Genomic DNA, 21,991 nt, shown 5'->3' on the forward strand with positions numbered 1-21,991 from the left:
CAGGGGAAGCCTGTGGCCAGGACACACATGGCTTGGCAAAGCAGGCATGGGGCCCATTCTGTATTCCGGGGAACCCCATATAGTAGGAGACAGAGAGGATGCAAGTTTGAGGAAAAAGTGCTCAGGGACAAACCAGGCCCTGAGTTCAAGCCCTATAACCAACAAAAACAAAAAGAAAAAGAAGCAAATGCTTTACCACTTGAGCCACAGCTCTACTTCCAGCCTTTTTTGGCAGTTAATGGGAGATGAGAGTCTCACAGACTTTCCTTCCCAGACTGGCTTTGAACCATGATCCTCAAGGCTCAGCCTCCTGAGTATTTGGGACTACTGGTGTGAAGGGCATCAGGTTGGACGAGGCTTCTGACTAGAAGTGGGGGAGGTGGGAGGTGGAGCAGCTGTGGGCTCAGTGCAGCAGGAATAGAGGTTTCAGACTTGTCAGGTGGTTCTCAACAAGGCCTGCCATTTAATCAAACATTGAAGCCGGACACCGGTGGATCATGCCTGAAATCCTAGCTATTCAGGAGGCTGAGATCTGAGGATTGTAATTCCAAGCCAGATTGGGCAGGAAAGTCTGTGGGACTCTTATCTCCAGTGAACCACCAGAAAACCAGAAGTGGTGCTGTGGCTCACTTTCACCTTGAGCTGAAGAGCTCAGGGACAGCGCCCAGGTCCAGAGTTCAAGCTCCACAATGAACAAAGAAAAAAAGAAAAATTGACAGCCCAAGGGGAGGCACGTAGGCCCCTAGGAGCCTAGAATTCTGGGGGGAGGTCCAGGCTGGAGGCACAGAAACAGAGAGAGTTCCCAGTAGGCAGCCTCAGGGTGACAGGGCAGCTGAAAATCTGCTCTGGTGTCCAGGAGGGACCTGTGAGCACAGGAACAAAGGCAGAGCTGGAGAGGGGGAAAGGCTTTGTGTCTGGGGCTTATTTCCATTATGAAAAGAATTTGTTAATTGTAGCCGGCGCTATGGATCACAACTATAATCCAATCCTAGCTACTCATGAGGCTGAGATCATGGTTTGAAGCCAATCTGGGCAAGAAAGTCCATGAGACTCGAACCACCAAATAATCAAAAGTGAAGCTGTGGTTACAGTGGCAGAGCACCAGCCTTGAGCAGAAAAGCTCAGACAAAGTGCCCAGACCCTGAATCCAAGCCCTAGGACCAACACAAAAATAAAATAAAATAAACCAAACAAAAATATACCAATTTATTCTCTACTTCCTCCTTTCTGTTTTTTTTTTTTTTCAATCCTAGGACCCAGGGCCTCCTTCTTGCTTGGCAGGAGCTCCACTACTTGAGTTCTGCCAGTAGCCTTTTTGTTTGCATTTTGTGTTTTGAGACAGGGCCTCACAATGTAGCCTAAGTTGACCTTGAACTTTTATTCTTTTTGCCAATCCTGGGGCTTGAACTCAGGGACTGGGCACTGTCCCTGGGCTTCTTTTGCTTGAGGCTAGCACTTTACCACTTTAGCCACGGTGCCACTTCTGGTCTTTTCTGTGTATGTGGTACTGAGAAATCGAACCCAGGGCTTCCTGCATGCTAGGCAAGCACTCTACCACTAGGCCACATTCTCAGCTGGCCTTGAACTCTTGATCCTCCTGCTTCTGCCTCCTAGTGCTGAGATTACAGGCATGTACTACAATACCCAGCTTAAAGTACACCAGCATTGTGAGCTAGAGCAGGGTTCTGGCATTAGCCATGTAAATAAGATAGGACTGAACCCTTTGCTTCTGTTTGGGTGTCCTTCAGTAAAATCAGGTTGTGGGGAGCAGGTGGGGAGTCAGCCTGGACTGAGTAGCATCTGAGGTCCTTTCATCAACACCCAGGGGAGCCCCCAGATGGTGTGTGCAGTTTCTGTGGGGTGCCAGCTGGGAACTTGGGAGTAGTTTGGTGGGAGTGGAAATTGCTAAGCTGATGCTCTACCCCAAGAGCTTTGCCTCCAGCTCAGCTTTTTGCTGGTTACTTTGGAGATGGAGTTTCATACACCTGTCTGCCCAAGCTGACCCACAACTGAGTAGCTAGATTACAGGTTTAAGCCACCAATGCCTGGCTTCACCCCTATTCTTTTTGCTTTTTTAATTTAGTCTTTTTTTTTTTATTTTTGGACGCAGGCTCTCATTATGTAATCTAGGCTGGTCTCAAACTTGCGGTCCTCTTGCCTCAGCTTCGCAAGTGCAGGGATTACAGGCATACCCATCCATTCTTTGATATAGACAGCTGATGGATAATCGCTCTTTGAAGTCTGGTGGCTGCTTGTTAAAAGCACTGGTTTCTCCTACTTGTTCAGGGCAGCATTTCAACCTGGCTTTCCCTGTCCTTCTCTGCCAGGCCCTGCCTCACCTCTCCGGACACGACTTCCGGCGGGGCTTGGGGCCCAGCAGGTGCAGTGGGCCTCCAAGGCTCTGCACTGAGCAACTGGGCGGCTCCGCGGGTCCCAGGCACTAAGCGCTGCTGCCACCTGCCGGCCGCGGCCGGTACCGCCCCGCACCTGCGCGGAGGCTAGGATGACATCACCTCCCGCTCCAAGTGCTCCCGCTGGCGGGAACGGGACTAGACGGTGTGGGACCTGCAGGGGCTATGAGGGTGTTAGAGCAGGGGGAAGAGGAGGGTGTGCGGGGTCCGCGCTGTGGGATGGGGCGGCGGACCCGGGCTCCGGGAGGTGTGCGCATGCGCGCGCTTCCGGCGCTGAAGTCCCTCTTCCTCTTCTCGCGCGAACTCTGGCCCTGCCCTGCGGGTGGCTGGGCTGTGCACAACCGCAGGTGACCCAGGCCTCTGGGGGGAGGCTTTTAATTAGCTCCGGTGAACGGAGGAGCGGGACGCAGGCCAGGCCCAGCCCTGCCGGGCCCAGCTGGGCCTTTCTGCTTGTGCTGGGGCTTGAACCCCCCGTTCTGGGCTCTTGCGTGGCTTTTTTCGCTCAAGGCTGTCGCTGTACCACTGGAGCCACGGCTCACTTCTGGCATTTTGCTGGTTAATTGGAGCTAAGAGTCTCGTGGATCCCTCTGCCTGTCTCTTGCGGAGCTGGGATTACAGGTGACCACTGATTCCTGGCTATTGTGATCACTAGGACTAGCCCTGTCCAATGGACAGCACTCTCCCCTCAGAGATGAGGAATTGACTCTCCACTTACGGTAGTGAAAATATTGAAATTTTAAATATTTAAAATCACATTCATTAAAGGACAATGTTACGTTGAAACAATGTTTTTTCCAGACTGGTGGCTGAGGTTTTAATCAAATCTTTCACCTGAATTTCTACCCCAGCATCTCTGCCATGGCCTTGGGTCCTCCCTAGTGCCCTCCCCCCCCCCATCCTTACTTTTACCAGAAAACTTTTTTTGGGGGGGGGGGAGGGCTCAGTACTGAGTTTTATACTCAGGGGCTCTTGCTCATGGTTCGTGCTCTATCATTTGAGTCACTCCTCCAGCCTGGCTTTGCTGCTTACATTGGAGATGCAGTCTCATGGACTTCTCTGCTTTGGCTGGCCTGGAATTGCAGTCCCCTAGATTTCAGGCTCCTGAGTAACTAGGCTTACAGGTATGAGCCACAAGCAACAGACTTCTTCTTCTTCGTCTTCTTCTTCTTCGTCTTCTTCTTCTTCTTCTTCTTCTTCTTCTTCTTCTTCTTCTTCTTCTTCTTCTTCTTCTTCTTCTTCTTCTTCTTCTCCCCCTCTCTCTCTCTCTCTCTCTCTCTCTCTCTCTCTCTCTCTCTCTCTCTCTCTCTCTCTCTCTATATATATATATATATATATATATATATATATATATAGTTCGATCTGACCTCAAACTTCCAGTTCTCTTGCCCCAATCTCCTGAGAACTGGGATTACAGGCAGGTACTGCCACACCTGGCTCCTTATTTCTCTAGTCTTTTTCCTAATAGAATGTAAAACTGTTTGAGGCCAGAGTACCTCATCTATTTTGTCAGGACCCTGCATGCATGCCTAGAATGTGGCAAATGCTAAGTAACTGTAGAATGTGCAAAAAGTCTAAAATTCCTGGGAACATCTGACAGCCCACTGGCAGTCTGGCCTCAGAGAAAGAATGGCACATGGGTGGGATGACAAGTCAGTCATGAAGGACTTAGGACACAACTAAGTTAAGGAGAACCCATACTGGGATTCCCAAGTGCAGAGGGCTGACTGCAGCGTACTTCCTGCCAAAAAGAACTGGATGTCCTTGAAGAAATGGCTAGCTCCACACTAGGTCAGAGCAAAACAAGACCAGCCTGGGATATCTTATTAAGCTAGAGAGAAAGCCAAGCACCCAAAAAATGATGGGAGGTGCCAGACCAAGAAGCTGGCCAGGGACACCCACTGGCCAAATCTGATGCATTCTGATTACCAAAATAAGCAATAGGAATGCATTAAAACCCAGTGAGTAAAACAGAAAACCATATGTCCACCTATTATAAGTAAATGAACTGGGCTGGGAAGGTGGCTAAGTGGTAGAGTGCTTTCCTTGCACACATGAGGCCCTGGGTTCAATTCCTCAGCACCACATAAGCAGAAAAAGCCAGTAGTGGTGAAGTGGCTCACGTGACAGAGCACTAGCCTTGAATTGAAGAGCTGAGGGACAGCGCCCAGGCCCACAGTTCAGACCCCACGACGAAAAAAAAAAAAACCTAAATGAACTGAGTGCTTACTATCACTGTACTAAGCCAGCCCAGGCAGGAAAGTCTGTGAGACTCTTTAAAAGCATGGTTTGAGCCATGACTCAAGTGGTGGGACACCAACAATAAGCAAGCAAACCAAGAGAAAGCACAAGGTACTTGTGCTTTCAAACGCCAATACTGGCAAAAGGAAAACAAAAACAAAAACTAACACTGGGAGTGAAGGAAGCCTTTAAAAGTATTTTGAGATCACATTTCAGGATGTAGGCCAGACTGCCCTTCAATTTGAGATCTTCCTGCCTCAGCCTCCTGAGTACTGAGATTACAGGCATGTACCACTACAACCTAAGTGAACATGATGCCAAAAAAAAAAAAAAAAAGCCTCATTGTCTACATCTCTCCCTCCTCCAATACTTAAATCTTAAGGGATACATATTCCTATGGATGTGGCTTAAATTCACATGGAAAGGCTACACACAGGAAGCCGAAGAGGGCAAACTTTTAAGCCTGCCTGGGCTACATAATGAAACATTGTCTTTAAAGGGACCAGGAGGAAAGGAAGGGTTGGGAAAGGATGAGGAATAATGATGATGAAAGGGGGAACATCAAGATGCACTGTATTCATAAACTTTGTTGAATGGCAACTCCTTTCTACAAAAATAGTGTGTATGTTTGCATTATGCACAATATATGTGTGTATATATATATATATGTAAGTATTATGTAAGGTGTATTAAATAGGTAGGTTTCATTAGCCAATGAAGAGAACACATGCTATTCAGGCATACGTTTATTTACCAAATTGTTGCCCCAGCCGTGCATGGTGGAGAGACATGGCTGAAAAGGAAAGGGGACCCACCCCTTGGCCAGAACTTATCTAGGCCAGGAACAGGAAGAGGTGTGGCCAGGTGGGGAAAAGGTGTGGCAACACTGGATCCAGATGTTACCTCAGGGTCTGGGACCCTCCTCAGGTCAGATGGGAGGAATGTGACCAGAAGTGGCCCAGGATGTGACCTAGCAGGAAGGGAAGGTGCCTGCTTCCAGGTCTGCCAGTTACCTAGGTAGCAGATCCTGGGCAGAAACTTAGCCAAGAGCTAGGGAGGTGTCCCTGTGCAGAACACACACACACACACACACACACACACACACACACACACACACACACACACACACACACACACACACACACACACACACACACACACACACACACACACATATATATTTTTTTTTTTTTTTTTTTTTAAAGAAAGGAGATAGGTACCAATGGCTCACATCTGAAGTCCTACTCAGGTTGAGATCTGAGGTTTTCAGTTTGAAACCAGCCTGGGCAGGAAAGTCCATGAGAGTCTTAACTAAAATTAATCACCAAAAAAGCTTGAAGTAGAACTGCAACTCAAAAGACAGAATGCCAGGGATAATGCCCATGCTCCAAATTCAAGCTCAAGTAACTGGCTAAAAAAAGAAATCCAGGGCTGGGAAGATGGCTCAGTGGTAGAGCGCTTGCCTTGCATGCAGGAGGCCCTGGGTTCGATTCTCCAGCACCACATAAGCAAAATGAAAAAAGCCGGAAGTGGCGCTGTGGCTCAAGTGGCAGAGCGCTAGCCTTGAGCTGAAGAGCTGAGGGACAGTGCCCAGGCCCAGAGTTCAGGCCCCATGACCGGACCCCCCCCCCAAAAAAAAAGGAAATCCAGGCACCTGTGGTTCACACCTGTAATCCTAGCTACTCAGGATCATGGTTCAAAGCCAGCCTGGGCAGGAAAGGCTGTGAGACTCTTATCTCCAAAACCCACCAGAAAAACTGGAAGTGGCACTGTGGCTCAAGTGGTAGAGCGCTCACCTTGCACTGAAGAGGTGAGGGACAATGCCCAAGCTGAGTTCAAGCCCCATGACCAAAAACAGAAAAAGAAAAAGGAAAAAAAAAATTATGTCAGGAGAAATCTGTCAGGAAAAAAGTTTTTTCCCACTCTGGATACTGAGGTTCGTTTTATGTGTGAATGACACATGCGTGGTTTACAAAGCCAGCCCTTCAGGCTGGGGGCTGTGACTGTCTCAGCACTGGATCTGCCTGGCCTCATCCTGGCCATCCCCTGGCATCACAAGTGACGTGTGGAGTGCCCCCTATGGCAGAAGTCAGCAAGCCGGGGCAGGGACAGGCAGGGAAGGGCAGCTTGCTCCTAGTCCCCAGCTGGCCATCACAGGGTGGAGCCTGCCCAGGCGTGCCCCACCTGGAACGGGGCAAAGGGCCTCGTCCTTCACTTGCCCCACCCCACTGGCCAGAGTTGTCACCAGGCTTCCGTCTCTGTCTCTGTCCAGGGCCTGCAGGGTAAGTGTTCAAAACCCACTAACCTTGTCCTTCCCGGAGGGCTGCATGAGGACCCCTCCCTCTTTTGGGGAATCAGAGGCCCCGCCCACACTGCTGGTCTTTAGGTTAGGCCTTGGCCAGTCCAGTATCTTTCAGTATGGCTGAGTCACCCTGCTGCCTTCAGCATTCCCAAGGCCTCCAGGACTGGCACTGGAAGACATGGAAGGCCTCAGCCTCTTCCCCTACCGTCCTAGCCCAGGTGGCAGGGGGCAGGGTCCCCCCCCCCCCACTGGGCTGGGTTATCTCTCCCAGCAAGCCCCGACCAACAAAACCCCTCCCATGCCACACTCCAGCAGGGCCTGGAATCCCAAGCTGCGGTCGTGCTGGGGGACATCCAGATAGGGCCCTCCTTGGACCAGGCCCTCCGGGAGCGGGATGAAGCCATTGCCAAGTGAGGAGGAGGCTGGGATAGGGAGGGCTGGGTGGGGAGGCTGGGGCTCCACTGCAGGTCCTGTCCTGCTGAAGAGAAGCCACCCAACTATCCACTTTGTCAACTAAGGCCAGGGCGGTGGCCAGGGCTCTGAGCCTCAGGCTGCTGCTCCTGTCCCCTGCAGGAAGCAGGCAGTGGAGGCTGAGCTGGACACATGCAAAGCCAGACTAAGGGAGGTGGAGGCCCAGCTGCTGGAGGTCCTGGCAGAGAAACTGCGACTGAGGCAGGAGGTGGAGGCCTGGGAGGTAGGGTGAGGATGCCCGCCGGGCCTGGGGGGCATGGAAGATGGCTGGGGATGGCCCTGAACCTGCTCTCTGCCCCCAGGAGGATATGCGGCAACTAGTGAGACAGCGGGTCCAGAGTCAGCTGCATGGAGAGTTCGGGCGAGCCCTCGGGGACCCCCGCGCTGCCAGCATGGCCAGGAGCCCCGGGGCCCTGTTCCCCTCTGGTTGGCGGAGGCACTGGTGGTGAGAAATGAGGGCCAGACATGGGGAGCACTATCTTTATTCATTAAAGCTGGCATTCCCCTGCCTCTGCACCCTTATACATGCTCAGTGCCTTGCCTGAGTCATACGGGCCCAGCCACGTGGATGTGAAGCCTGGGGTCTCCATCTTAGGCCAAGAAGCTCCGGACGGCAGCCATGAAGTCCTGCGGGCGGTCGGCGTGAACCCAGTGGCCCGCATCAGGCACCATCTGCATCTGGGCCCGGGGGAAGAGCCGCCGAATCTCAGGGTGATGGCTGGGCCTGTCCACCACAGAGGGGCCACAGGAAGAGGAGACAAACAGAGGCCAGGTGGGGAGGGAAGCCACGGAGTGCTTCAGGCCCAATCCTCAGGTAGGAGACTGAGTGAACGCCTCCCTCCCACACCAGGGCTGGCTTACTGCACAAACTGGGAGTTCCCACCAAGGAGGAAGAGGGCTGGGCCAGGGTAGGACTGCTGTTGTGGAGGGAAGGCCATGATCTGGTCCAAGTGCTGGGCCAGGGCATCTAGGTTCACCCTCCATGAGAAGTGCCCGTCCACCTCCACCAGGTTGGTGAGCAGGAACTGCCGGACTGCCGTGTCCTGTGGGGGCCTGGCAGTTATGGAGCGTTCGCTGTGAGCCCTGGGTGTGGAGGGGCTGCCTCTCTTCCCAACACTGCTCCCAGGAAGCATGGGGGGCTGGGGCATGTCACCTGTACTATGGGCCTGAGCTGCTCATCCGCCAGTTTGCGGGCGTGGGAGCGGGGCACCTTCTGTGGGATGGAGATGGTCTTCATGGCTGTCATGTAGGCTTTGAAATCGGAGACGGATGTAGTGGGTGCAGGGCTGATGTCCACAGCTATCAGACGTTCTACAAGGTCTGGCTGTGGGGGAGAAGAGGGCTGGGGTGGCTCAGGGCAGGTACAGTGTGTTTCTTAGAAAGACGCTGGCTCTTACCCCCTGAGTCATGCTGCAAGCCCTTAGGTCTCCAGAACCTGGATTTGGCTATGGAAGTATTCCATGAGTCCCAGTGCTCCTGCTGGGCACCTCATATCTACACTGGCTGGCGAAGTCCCACAGAGGGCAGGCTCACCCTCTGTAGTGCCATCAGCATGGCAGTCTTTCCTCCCATGCTGTGGCCAATGAGGATGCTGGGGACCAGGCCCAGCTGGGGCAGCAGGTCCTGCAGGTCCTGGCTCATGGCCTCATAGCTGACATCGGGGCTGTGGGGGCTGTCACCATGGTTCCGAGCATCTACAGTCAGCACCTAGGAAGTGAGAAGGGGTAGTGCTACTCTAAGCATTAGTCAAAAGTACCCGGGAGAGAATCCTGCCTGAGCCATGAAGACTGGAGAGACAAAGCTGGGGACAGGTGCTGAGGAAGGTGTGGGGGCCACATCAAGGAGCCCCACATAAAGCAGGCCACTCTTCCACAAAAGACTGACTACAGGAGCTGGGAAGGTGGCTCAGTGGTAGAGCGCTTGCCTTGCATGCATGAGGCCCTGGGTTCGATTCCTCAGTACCACATAAATAGAAAAAGCTGGAAATGGCACTGTGACAAGTGGTAGAGCGCTCGGCTTGAGCTGAAGAGCGGAGGGACAGCGCCCAAGCCCAGAGTTCAAGCCCCACAACCAACCAACCAAAAAAAAAAAAAAAAAAAAAGACTGACTATATCTGGGCTGGTTAGATGGCAGCCAAGAAAGCCACGCCCAGAATTTCCAACAGTAGGATAAGGTCAATGGGTTGCTGCCACAGGAGTGGTGAGCTCCCTGTCATCCCGAGTGAGCAAGCAGGAGCAGACCCTTTATAGTGAGGGGGTGTGAGTGGAGGCTAGCTCATTGTGGAGAAGCAGTGGAGAGGTCTAATATGAATGGACTAAACAGCTGAGTGCCCCCCCCCTCGTGGCTCACGTCTATAATCCTAGCTACTCAGGAGGCTGAGATCTGAGGATCAAGGTTCAAAGCCTACCTGGGACAGCAAAGTCGGTGAGACTCTTGTCCCCAATTAACCAGCAAAAAGCCAGAAGTGGTTGAGCACCAGCCTAAACTGAAAGAAGCTAAGAGACAGCGCTCAGACCCTGAGTTCAAGCCCCAGTACCCGCACACTAGCACACAAGAGGGGACATGAACGTCGGTCCAAGCAGAGCCAGCTCCGCGTGGGTTCTCTCCATCCTTGGAATGGCTTCGATTTTTTTTTGTCGGTCGTGGGGCTTGAACTCTGGGCCTAGGCGTTGTCCCTGAGCTCTTCAGCTCAAGGCAAGCGCTCTACCACTTGAGCCACGGCACCACTTCTGGTTTTCTGGTGGTTAACTGGAAATAAGAGTCTCATGGACTTTCCACCCGGGCTGGTTTCGAAGCACGATCCTCAGATCTCAGCCTCCTGAGTAGCTACGAGTATAGGCGTGAGCCACCGGAGCCCGGCAGCTTCTTTGATTTCTGTGTCACTTTTGGCTAAAACCCGCGTGGGTAGGCCAGCAGCAGCCCAGAAGCGAGATCAAATGTAGGCCCCTCCCAGGCCCCGCCCGGCCGGCCGGCCATCCGAAGCTCACCCGGCGGCCCGTCTGCCCGGCCACCGCCTTAGCGATCGAGGAGAAGTTGGTCTTGCTGCCAAAGAGCCCGTGCAGGAAGACGACGGCCGGGAGGGTCGCCTCCCCATCAAGAAGTTTGTAGGACAGCGGCAGCGGCCTGGCGGGCGGGGGAGACAGGGAGAGGGTCGGCGGCGGGGAAGGGGCGGCCCGGGGGGCGCGGCCAGGGCGGGGCGGGGACTCGCGCGTGGAGCGGGGGAGGAGCGGCGCAGAACTGCGGTCTCCGCGCCCTCGACTGACCTCGGCTCAGCGTCCCCGCGGCCGCCGCTGCTGTGCGCGATCAGAGCTCTGGAGACGCTGGGGACCTGAGAGCCGAACGCCCCACGAAGGACCCTCCAGGCGCCGGCGCGGCGGAGCATGCCGATCCTCAGACAGCACGTCCCACGCGGCGGACGTCCTGCAGTGCTCTCCCTGGAGCCACGCCCACAAACAAGCATGTCCACGCCCCTTCACGTCCCACAAGAGCCTGCGCTCTCAGTCACGTAATCGCTAAACCGAATCTGGCTCCTCCCGTGGCCACGCCCCCAGGCAGTTACGTCACCGCGTATTACCGTGCAACTCCTCGCCTCCAAAGCCTGCCTCCTGGCCACGCCCCGGGCGGAAAGACGCGTTCCCAGTCTCGCCCCTCGCGGGATTTCCGAGCCTGGGGTCAGAATCTGGTCCGCCGGACGCAGGTGTCGTCCGTTCTGGGAGGGGCCGCGGCGGCGCAGGCGGCTTCTGGAGGATGGCTTCCCTCGCCGAGCCGGGCGGGGGAGGGTGGGGCCGCTTTCTCGCCTGCGAGGCACGGCCGGAAGGTCGAGGGCAGTTGCCTTGGCCAGGGAGAGCCTCGGTCTCCGCGTGCGTGGGATGGCGGGACCCGGGCAGGGCGTGGCCCGGCTGCCGCGGCTCCCGCCTGTAATCCCAGCTTCTCGGGAGGCATCTATCTGAGCACCAGGGCTGGAAGGTCCGTGAGACTGTATCTCAAACTTCCAAAAAACCTGGATGTGGGCTGGGAAGGTGGGTCAGTGGTAGAGCGCTTGCCTTGCATGCATGAGGCCGTGGGTTCGATTCCCCAGTACCACATAAGGAAAAAGCCGGAAGTGGCGCTGTGGCTCAAGTGGTAGAGCACTAGCCTTGAGCTGAAGAGCTGAGGGACAGCACCTAGGCCCAGAGTTCAGGCCCCACGACTGGATCCAAAAAACAAAACAAAACAAAAAAAACCTGGATGTTCAATCCGCGACACACACACGGCCTGCATCAGCGCCTTTGCCCTGCCCTGCCTTAAGCCCCAGGTCAGCCCTGGCAGCACGGAAGTCACCTCGCTTTGGGGGGGCGAGATGCAGTCAAGTTTCCCCCAGTCTATTCTTCCTACCACTTTCTTCTGGTACTTTTCTGCTCGAAAGCCCCTGGGTCTTCCTGTCCCTAAGTGGGGCTTCTCCCAGAGGGGTTCTTCCCGTGGTCCCCTAGCAGGCACTCTATTTCTTAGATATTAATTGCGGTTCTCCCCTGGTGTTTGCCTTTCAGCTGTCTATCTAGATGTTGGGTCCTGTGTATCTTCTTGTGTGTGTGTGTGATTATGCCAATTCTGGGGCTTGAACTCAAGGTCTGGGTGCTGCCCCTTGCTTTTTCTCTAAATGCTGGCACTCCACCATTTGAGGCACAGCTCCACTTCCAGCTTTTTGGTAGTTTATTGGAAACAGTCTCACAGAGTTTCCCACCAGGCTAGCTTCCAGCCCTGATCTTCAGCTCTGGGGCTGAGTAGTTAGGATGACAGCATGAGCCACCTGTGCCCAGCACTTTGTTGTTACTTAAGACAGGATCTAACAAGCCTTTGCCTCCTGGGTGCTGGTCTTACAGGTGTGCACCACCACTCCCAGTGTGCCCTAAACATCTCTTGAGGTTAGAGATAACTGCCACTTCATCCTTCCCAGATTTCCTGAGTGGAAATGTACTTTACATCCTCAAAACATTTTTTGGGGGGGTCCAGTCGTGGGGCTTGAACTCTGGGGCTGGGCACTGTCCCTCAGCTCTTCAGCTCAAGGCCAGTGCTCTACCACTTGAACCACAGCGCCACAGCCATTTTTTCTTTTTGCTTATGTGGTGCTGAGGAATTGAACCCAGGGCCTCAGGCATGCAAGGCAAGCGCTCTACCACTGAGTCACCTTCCCAGCCCCTCCTCAAAACATTTGAGGGTCTACTCAGCAGTTCCCTAGGCCTTCACCTAGTTCCAGCCTCCTGGAGGACTGGAGTTAGGTTTTGGTTATCTGATGCAAACTGTATTAGTGATTTTACTGAACAATCAACAAGAGATGCAAGGGTTGTTGGTCTGGGAATGTGGCTTGGTAGTGGATCCTGCCCAGCATGAGGGAGGCTGGGGGCTCAAGGGCACCTGAGAGTGCCTGGTCAAACCTTAAGCTGGGGCTCAGCTACAGCCCCACACTACCCCAGCAGAGGACAAGGGCCCCTCTGCCACCTCCTTGGGGTCAGATCTGAAGCAGTCCTCTGCTTTTCCACTCCAAGGCCTCACAACTCTGAGCCTAAGGGGACCCAACTGGTGCCTTGTTCTAACCGAGCTCACTGGGGAGTCTAAATCCAGCTGGTGCAATCCTTCAATGACAGGGGATGGTGGGGACACCTGAACCCAGGGCCGGGACCGCGGGGCCTTGGAGGAAGAGTAGGTTTTTCTAGGCCTCGGGAGGAAGGGTGGCTCGGCAGGTTAGCCAGGGCCATGACCTACGGCCATCTGTCAGGAACCTGAGACCCCTGGAGAGGGGGAGGAGAGGGAAGAGGCCCATCCTGGTCACAGAGCTAACAGCTCAGGGTTGGGCCCAGCAAGCAGAAAAACCAGTTGGCTTGAGGTTACCAGGAGAACATTTCAGAGCAGGTGAGGGCGGGGTGGGGCCTGGGCTTCCGGAGGCCCTGGGCGGAGCCTCCCGCGCGGGCCTGTCAGTCACGACTGCGGGTGGGGCCCTTCCAGGCTCCCGGCATTCCCAGCGCCTTGGGAGTGGGGCCTGGTTTTTGTAGTCCCGCCCCCCCGACACAGGCCCCGCCCCCAGCCAGAAGCCCGCGTGAGGTCCTTCGTAAAGCCCACGCCCGTGGACTCGGAGCACAGTGCTGGGATTCATCCATGACCTGGGTGGGGACCGAGGGCCTCGGGGGCGTGGCCCCCAGCGGCTGGGACCCCGGCCCCGGGCAGCCTCGAACGGGTTAAGGCGCAGGGGCGGCGGCGTCCGCGCCCGCACCTGGCCCGGTATCGGTCACGTGGCCCGGGTTTCACCCTCCCCGCCGCGCGGGGGACAATCGGCCGCTGTGCGCGCGGTCGCCATGGCGACCGGAGTGCGCCCGGAGAGGTCACGGGGCGAATTCCTGCCCGCCGGTGGGGCCGGGCCGCGGCCTGGGCGGGCTCCCGGGGACCCCACGGCCTGGCCTGCAGGCCCCGCCCGGCCCGACTCCGGGACCCGGGGCCCGCACACGGCCCCCCGCCGCTCCCACCTGGAGCCGGGGCCCGTACGTTCCCTTGAGCCCTTAGCTCCGCTACAAGGGCTCTGTCAACCTCGGTTTCTCTTGCCTTTCTTCTGTGGATCAGGCACCGCTCCCCGACCCGGGCCTCACCGGCAGATTCCTCCAGCGGGCTGCGGGGGGGGGGGTGTCCCACAAAGTATGGAAGGATAAGAAGTAGGTGGGCAGAGGTACAGCGGGAGAAATTGCTCCAGACAAAGCAGGTGCAAAGGCCCAGAGGTACAAAGGAAGGCCGGAGGGCAGCCGAGCAGGAAGCCCATATGAATGAGGAAGAGCAGGGCTGGGTTAGGAGAAGCAGGGAGAAAGTTGGTAAGACACTGCCATTTATCTTAAGAGAATTGAGTGCCAGTGAAGGTTTTCAAGCAATATATACGTTCAGGAAGGCTAGGGATCTGAACCCAGAACCTTGCACATTCGCCCCAGCCATGATCCCAGCACTTGTTTTTTTTTTTTTTTTGGTCTGTCATGGGCTTGAACTGTGGGCTTGGGCGCTGTTTCTCAGCTCTTCAGCTCAAGCGAGGGCTCTACCAATTGAGCCACAGCACCACTTCCGGTTTTCTGGTGGTTTATTGGAGATAAAGAGTTTCAAGGCCTTTCCTGCCTGGGCTGGCTTTGAACCGCCATCCTCAGATCTCAGCCTCTTGATCAGCTAGGATTACAGGCGTGAGCCACAGGCAGCTTCACTGTTATTATTATTTTGGTGTGTGGTGATCCTGGGGCTTGAATTCAGGGCTTAGACTTTTTTGTTCAAGGCTGGTGCGCCATCATTTGAGCCATAGCCCTACTTCTGGCTTTTTTTTTTTCTGCTTAATTAGAGATAAAAGTATCTGGGATATGTCTGCCCCGGCCAGTTTTGAACCAAGATTGTCAGATCCTAAGTAGCTAGAAGGCTTACAGGCTTGAGCCATTAGCAACCTGATTTATTACTTACTTTTTTTTGGTCCGGTCGTGGGGCCTGAACTCTGGGCCTGGGCGCTGTCCCTCAGCTCTTCAGCTCAAGGCTAGCCCTCTACCACTTGAGCCACAGTGCCACTTCCAGCTTTTTTCTTTTTGCTTATGTGGTGCTGAGGAATCAAACCCAGGGCCTCATGCATGCAAGGCAAGCGCTCTACCACTGAGCCACCTTCCCAGCCCTATTACTTACATTTTTAAAGAGCTATTGACTATCCAAAGAACAGATATGGGGAAGCTGAAGAGAGGAAGAAAAACATAGGAGATTATGGCCATATTCCATTGAGATTGGATGCTTTGAATTTGCTCAGGTGGTGCTCTGCCTCTTGAGCAAAGTCTTGTAGACTTTTCTGCTTAAACTGTACCTCAAACTGCAATCCTGCAGATGTCATCTTCCCAGGTAGCTAGGGTTACAGGCGTGAGCCATGGGCACCCAGTGTGAATGCTGACTTGGAACTGGAAAGAGGAGGTGAGCCGAGGCCAGCAGGTGGATTTGGAGCATATTTGAGAGTCAGAGACTAGAGAGTTGAAGACTAGGCAGAGGGGAGAAGTAAAGAGTGGGTCCCCCGTGGGGCCTGACCACTAGAGTTCCGCTTGGGCAAACGTGCAAGGCGCCATGGTGGCGCCAGAGTGAAGATTGATGGAGCTTGTCAGGTGCTAAGCATTGTTCCTGGTGTTTCTGTGATGGAATAATGACCTCCCCAGAGACACATTATGATTTCTGATCCCCTTTAGAGATCAGAGAGGTCAGTTAATTGTCCATGACCGTACAGCACGAGATGACCAACAGAAAGTGCCTCGGAGGAAGAGAGGAGACAAGACAGAGACCTTGGGATTGGAGGAGAGAGAAGTGGGAAAAGGAGGCGCTGGGGAAAGGATGCAGTGGGTCCCAGAGGGCAGGCAGGTGGGGGTGGTGAGGAGGCAGAAACTTTTTCTTTTTGTTTTTCCACCAGTCCAGGAGCTTGAACTCAGTGCCTGGATGCTGTCTCTTGGCTTTTTTTGGGGGGGGGGGTTCCATAGTGGGGCCTGAACTCTGGGCCTGGGCGCTGTCCCTCAGCTCTTCAGCTCAAGGTTAGTGCTCTACCGCTTGAGCCACAGCACCACTTTGGCTTTTTTCTTTTTGCTTATGTGGTGCTGAGGAATGGAACCCAGGGCTCATGCATGCAAGGCAAGCGCTCTACCACTGAGCCACCTTCCCAGCCCCTGGCTTTTTTTTTTCTTTTCTTTTCTTTTTCTCCTCAAGGCTAGCGCTCTGGTGGTTAATTGGAGATAAGAGTCTCATAGACTTTGCTGCCCAGGCTGGGTTTGAACCACAATCCTCAGATCTCAGCTTCCGGAATAGCTACAATGATAGATATGAGCCATTGGCGCCCAGCTAGTACTTGACATTAAAGAGAGTAAGTGGCCGGGCTCTGGAGGCTCACGCCTGCAATCCTAGAGGAGGCTGAGATCTGAGCATTGAGGTTCAAAGCCAGCCTGGGCAGGAAAGTCCGTGAGACTCTTTATCTCCAATAAACCACTAGAAAACTGGAAGTGGCACTGTGGCTCAAGCAGTAAAGAACTCGCCTTGAGCCGAAAAGCGCAAGGACAGCGCCCAAGCCCAGAGTTCAAGCCCCATGATCGAAAAAAAAAAAGAGAGGATATTGAAGTTACTAGAAGAAGAACTATGAGTAGAGTTTAAAATTATTTTAAGAGGGCTGGGAAGGTGGCTCAGTGGTAGAGTGCTTGCCTTGCATGCATGAGGCCCTGGGTTCGATTCCTCAGCACCACATAAGCAGAAAAAAAAAGCCAGAAGTGGCGCTGTGTCTCAAGTGGTAGAGCACTAGCCTTGACCTGAAGAGCTGAGGGACAGTGCCCAGGCCCAGAGTTCAGGCCCACAACCGGACCCCCCCAAAAAAAATTAATTAAAATAAAATAAAATTGTTTTAAGAAACAAATACTGTGTGGGATTCACATGAACATTTACCTCACAAAAATTCTTACCTGCATAATCACATTAGAGAATTAACTCCATCCAAAATGTGGAACTGTGGCTCAAGCGGTAGAGCGCTCGCCTTGAGCTGAAAAGCACAGGGACAGCGCCCAAGCCCAGAGTTCAAGCCCCACAACCGACCAAAAAAAAAAAGAGTAAGTGCTACAGACAAGGGTGACCATTGGAGGGGACATGCCAGAGGCCCATCCTGAGTCCTGGGAGTGGAGGCTGGGTAAGGGCAAAGGCCTTACCCAGTGATCTGTGGGTGGGAGGGAAAGGGGAGGAGCGGGAATGTGAATCTTTAAGCTGAGCCATGAGAAAGCTCTGGTTCTTGAAACCCTCTGAGGAGACCTGAGGCTCCGCCCCACTAGGAAAGAAGGGTTCCAATGACTAGAAAGAGTGAAAGGCATTACCCCACCCCACCCATTGCTGCTCAGGGGGCTTAGATCTGAGCATCAAGGTTGAGGTTCGAAGCCAAGTAGGGTAGAAAAGTCTGTGAGACTCTTATCTCCAATTCACTACTAAAAAGTCGGAAGTGGAGCTGTGACTCAAGTGGTAGAGTGCCAGTCTTGAGCAAAGAAGCTCAGGGACAGCGCCCAGGCTCTGAGCTCAAGCCCTACAACCCATAAAAAAAAAAAAAAAAAAAAATAGGGGAAGCCGGGCGCTGGTGGCTCACGCCTATAATCCTAGCTACTCAGGAGGCTGAGATCTGAGGATCGCGGTTCAAAGCCAGCCCGGGCAGGAGAGACCGTGAGACTCCTATCTCCAATAAACCACCAGAAAACCGGAAGCAGCGCTGTAGCTCAAGTGGTAGAGCGCTCGCCTTGAGCTGAAGAGCTGAGGGACAGCGCCCAGGCCCAGAGTTCAAGCCCCACCACCGACAAAAAAAAAAAAAAAAAAAGATAGGGGAGACCCCAGAAGAGAATTTCCAGTACCCTAGTGAGATGGTGGCAGTCAGGGGTCTGTGGAGGAATCCAGTTGCAGCCAGGGGTGTGGGCCACGTGGTAGAGAGTTTACATGGCAAGTTTGAGGAGGGGGAGGGGGTCTTCCCCAGTACCAGAGAAACAGAGGGGGAGGGGAGGGAAAGAGACAAGAGAGAGAGAGAGAGAGGAGAGACAGACGAGGGGGGTGAGTGAGACAAAAGAGAGAGAAGAGATCTAGAAAAGGGGGGGGGGGAAGGGAAGCAAGACCCAAAGGTCAGAGAGTTAGGCTGTACTGGGGACTCTCAGGAGCTCCTTATCTGGCCCTCCCAGGAAGCCCGGTGGGGACAGCGGGAAGCAGATAACCGATGGCAACTGGAACCAGGGAAAGATGATGACATTAGTCTAGAAACAAAACCAAAGAACAAGGTTTGGAGAAGACAGGAATGGGCAGCCCTGACAGAGGTAATCTGCATTTCGCTCGTGGTCCAGGGGAGGCAGGAAGGGCCTGAGTTCCAGGACAGCCTGGGCTCCCTCCCTAGTGTCACCAAAAAAGAAAAAAAAAAAAAGCTAATGGCTCCTGCCTGTAATCCTAGCTGCTCAGCAGGCTGAGATCGAAGATCCAGGTTCAAAATCAGCCCCTGCAGGAAAGTCCCTGAGACGCATCACAATCACCAAAAAGCTAGCCTGAAGTGGAGCTGTGGTTCAAGTGGTAGAGCACCAGTTGTGAGCAAAAAAGCCCAAGGACAATACCCAGGCCCTGAGTTCAAGCCCTAAGACGAGTACATAAAAAAAATATATCTTTTAATAGGATAGTTAGCCGTCTTTTTGATGTATATTTAGCACAAGTAGTTCTTTGTGTAATTGTTTATCTTTCCTCATGTTGTTCCATTGGATTATTAAACTTTCACTATTGATTTGCAGCAACTCTTTAAGGCAAGGAAACTTTCTATAACAGATAAGGCAAATATTTTATTCCTGTTTCTTGTTTATCTTTGAACTTTTTACTTCTGTATTAATTTTTCAGCATAACTGGAGTTTGAACTCAGGACTTTGCACTTGCTAGGCAGGCGTTCTATCATTCTTTTTATTCTTGGTATTATTTCAAAGAATATATTGCATAACCTTTACCATCTTAACCATTCTTTATTATTATTATTATTATTATTATTGCTGGTCCTGGGACTTGAACTCAGGACCTGAGCGCTGTCCCTGAGTGTCTTTTGTTCAAGGCTAGCACTCTGCCACTTGAGCCACAGCACCACTTCCAGCTTTTTCTGTTTATGTGTTACTGAGAAATCAAACCCAGGGCTTCATGCATGCAAGGCAAGCACTCTACCACTGAGCCACCTTCCCACCTGGATCTTAACCATTTTTATTTTTATTTATTTATTTATTTTTGGGTCCGGTCGTGGGGCTTGAACTCTGGGCCTGGGTGCTGTCCCTCAGCTCTTCAGCTCAAAGCTAGCACTCTACCACTTGAGCCACAGCACCACTTCCAGCTTTTTTTCTTTTTGTTTATGTGGTGCTGAGGAATCGAACCCAGGGCCTCAGGCATGCAAGCGCTCTACCACTGAGCCACCTTCTCAGCCCCTCTTAACCATTTTTAAAATGCACAATTCAGAGCTGTGCACAATGTGGTTCAAGTCTGTGAGCCTAGCTACTCAGGAGACAGAGATCAGGATTTTGTGGTTCAAGGCCAGTCCAGTCATAAAAAGTTCAGAAGACTCCCATCTCAGCCAGTGTCTGGGCATGGTGGTGTGAGTTTGACATCCCAGTAATTCAGGAAGGCACCAATAGGAGGATCACAGTCCAGTCTGACCAGTGCATAAAGCAAGACCCTGTCTTGAAAATAGCCAACACCAGAAGGGTCAGTGTTGGCTCAAGAGGTACAGCGCCTGCCTACAGTAGTATTAAATATGTTCTCAGTATTGTGTAAGAGATCTCCAGAACTTCCTTTCACTAATGTGAAACTCTACACTTAACCAAAAGCTCCTCCTCCTCCCTCTCCCTCTCCCAGCACTCCTACTTTCTGTTTTTATTTATCTGACAAAATACCTTTATATAAAGTAATTGTGGGCTGTGGGTCACCAAGGATCACTGGAGGTTTGAGCAGGTGATGGAGTTTACTTCTTCTTGCTGACTGAGAAATAGTGCATTATGTGTTTGCAACACATTTAGTTTGTGCATTCATCCATTGCTGAACCTTTGGTTTTGTTTCTTGGCATTGTGAGTGAGTAGGGCTGTGGCAACTGTGTGTGTGTGTGTGTGTGTGTTTTCTACAGTTTGCCTTGTAACTCTTGGTATGCTCAGAAACATTGCTGCAGCATTTTGTAATTCTATTATTTTGTGTGTGAAGGGGTTGGGTGGGTCTTGGAGCTTGGACTCAGGGCCTAGATGCTGTCCCTGAGTTTTGTTTTTTTTAACTTAAGGCTGGCGCTCTACTTCTGACTTTTGGTGGCTAATTGGTGATAAAGAGTATCACAGACTTTCCTGTTCAGGATGGCTTCAAACTCCGATCCTCAGATCTTAGCCTCCTGAATAACCAGAATTACAGAGGTGAGCCGCCAGTGCCTGGCTAATACTATATTATTAATATTAATATTATTTTATTGCCAGTTCCAGGGCTTAAACTCAGCTTCTCCTTGAGCTTGCTCAGCTTTCTTGATCATGGCTGGCATTCTACCTGAAAGGATCCTTCACATCCATTCCAGGGGACCATGCAGAGGCAAACAGGCAGAGGAGAAAGATTATTACAAGGTTTATTAGAGGAGCCATATTTCCACTGGAGAGGGAGCACATAGCACTCTTCACTGTCTAGCTAGCAGGACAGTCTGGGGGAAGGAAGTAAGGTAGGTGGGAGCTCAGGTGTGTCTGGTGGAGAGAGGGAGGGGCCAGCTGTATGCAGGAACTCCAGGGCTCAGGAGTTTAGGTATGGGTGGAGCTGAGGACCAAAGGTGGGCATAATGCTTACACTACCACTTGAGCCATGCCTCTAATCCAGTACTTTGCTGGTTAAATGGAAATAAAAGCCTCACAAATTTGTCCCGCTCTGGGTTGGCTTTGAACTGTGATTCCCCAGCTCTCAGCTTCTAATGCCAGCCTTGCAGAGATCATAAAGTGACAGACAGAGCTCCAGGTACCAGCTGGGCCTGGCCACCTTGACCTGGCACTGGTGACCTCTCCTGGAATCTGGCAGGGCTGGAGCAAGGAAGGCCCTGTCTGTTCTTCCAGGCCTTGAGGCAGCCACAATAAACTCTGTGTTTGTTTGACAGAGCAAGGAAGATCTCAAACAGGTGTAGCAAGGCCTGGGTGGCCTGGGGCACAGGCAGGAGGCGGGGAGAGAGGTGCAGGCACCTGGCAGAGAGCTCCAGGGCTGTGATTTTGGGAGAAACTTGAGGACTTTCTCCTAATCCAGCCATCTTCTTTTGTGTTCCCAGGTTCCTTCCTGGCTAGCTATGTATATTAAAAAATGAATGGTAGGAATGTGAATTAATTAAACACGTACCCAGCCTGGTGCCAGGAGCAAGCAAGCCACCAACTGCCCTCATTCCATAGCCTTCTCAGTGGGCTTGGGGGCTGTACACAGAGAGGCTGGGGGCACTGGCCTTCACTGTGGGGCCTGAGCCTCTGGTGGAAGTCAGGAGACTAGGGTTCATCCAGGAGAGCAGGCCCAGGAGGAGGGCTGAGCGGATCCTTAGCAATACTCAGTGCTGTTATCTGGGCAATCTGATTTGTGTGCCAGTACTGGGGTTTGAACTTAGAGCCTTGCACTCTTGCTTGGCTTTTTTCCTCACGGCTGGTGTTCTATCACTCAAGTCAGAGCTCTTCTGGCTTTTTGCTGGTTATTAGGAGATAAGAGTCTTATGGATTTGTCTGCTAGGGCTGGCTTCGAATCTAGAGCCTGAAATCTCAGCCTCCTAATAGATGGGATTACTGGCATGAGTTACTTATGCTATTGTTAAACCCCTTTCATGGATGTGGAAACTGAGGGTGGAGGACTCTCTTTACCTGCTCATTTTGCTTTCAGCTGGTTTTCCTGTAAAGGTTGTGGTAAGAATAAAGGTGGGAGTAGAAAAGACAAGTTGGGGTGTCATGGACCATCTGGTCTGCTTCCTCTTTGTCAAAATGTCAGGGAAACTGAGGCTCAGAAATGGGGGGGAGCACTACCCAGGTTAAAAAAAAAAAAGCCTGGCTGGACCTAG

The 21,991-nt window shown here is 52.7% G+C and overlaps 2 protein-coding genes and 1 non-coding gene across 3 annotated transcripts; 2 read left to right on the forward strand and 1 right to left on the reverse strand.

The window, feature by feature from the left end:
* Positions 1 to 2,576: 2,576 nt before the first annotated feature.
* On the forward strand, positions 2,577 to 7,946 carry LOC138836796 (uncharacterized). Its single transcript, XM_070035429.1, has 5 exons — positions 2,577 to 2,758; positions 6,736 to 6,931; positions 7,264 to 7,361; positions 7,525 to 7,645; positions 7,725 to 7,946. Exons 1-5 carry the CDS (start codon positions 2,577 to 2,579, stop codon positions 7,869 to 7,871), a joined length of 744 nt encoding a protein of 247 aa, XP_069891530.1. The 3' UTR covers positions 7,872 to 7,946.
* On the forward strand, positions 6,080 to 6,160 carry Trnaa-ugc (transfer RNA alanine (anticodon UGC)). Its single transcript has one exon. It is a non-coding gene; the product is annotated as a tRNA-Ala (tRNA).
* On the reverse strand, positions 7,889 to 10,880 carry Abhd11 (abhydrolase domain containing 11). The gene is made up of 6 exons (XM_070035534.1): positions 10,686 to 10,880; positions 10,410 to 10,545; positions 8,956 to 9,129; positions 8,576 to 8,746; positions 8,284 to 8,465; positions 7,889 to 8,146 (listed from the first exon to the last, which is right to left on the reverse strand). The coding sequence occupies exons 1-6, from the start codon at positions 10,802 to 10,804 to the stop codon at positions 8,014 to 8,016; spliced, it is 915 nt and encodes a 304-aa protein (XP_069891635.1). The 5' UTR covers positions 10,805 to 10,880; the 3' UTR covers positions 7,889 to 8,013.
* Between the last annotated feature and the right edge of the window lie 11,111 nt (positions 10,881 to 21,991).

This window comes from Dipodomys merriami, unplaced genomic scaffold (genome assembly GCF_024711535.1).
Source record: "Dipodomys merriami isolate MVZ:Mamm:240054 unplaced genomic scaffold, mDipMer1.0.p SCAF_26, whole genome shotgun sequence".
Classification (NCBI taxonomy): domain Eukaryota; kingdom Metazoa; phylum Chordata; class Mammalia; order Rodentia; family Heteromyidae; genus Dipodomys; species Dipodomys merriami.

What these genes read in the sequence shown, in the direction of transcription:
- LOC138836796 (XM_070035429.1), top strand. Translation starts at nt 2,577, where the DNA reads ATGAGGGTGTTAGAGCAGGGGGAAGAGGAGGGTGTGCGGGGTCCGCGC. An exon ending in TGGGCTGTGCACAACCGCAG is followed by an intron (nt 2,759 to 6,735) that starts GTGACCCAGGCC and finishes CCCCTATGGCAG; the next exon opens with AAGTCAGCAAGCCGGGGCAG. An exon ending in CTCTGTCCAGGGCCTGCAGG is followed by an intron (nt 6,932 to 7,263) that starts GTAAGTGTTCAA and finishes GCCACACTCCAG; the next exon opens with CAGGGCCTGGAATCCCAAGC.
- Abhd11 (XM_070035534.1), bottom strand. Translation starts at nt 10,804, where the DNA reads ATGCTCCGCCGCGCCGGCGCCTGGAGGGTCCTTCGTGGGGCGTTCGGC. An exon ending in CGCGGGGACGCTGAGCCGAG is followed by an intron (nt 10,546 to 10,685) that starts GTCAGTCGAGGG and finishes CCCGCCCGCCAG; the next exon opens with GCCGCTGCCGCTGTCCTACA. An exon ending in CCGGGCAGACGGGCCGCCGG is followed by an intron (nt 9,130 to 10,409) that starts GTGAGCTTCGGA and finishes CTCACTTCCTAG; the next exon opens with GTGCTGACTGTAGATGCTCG.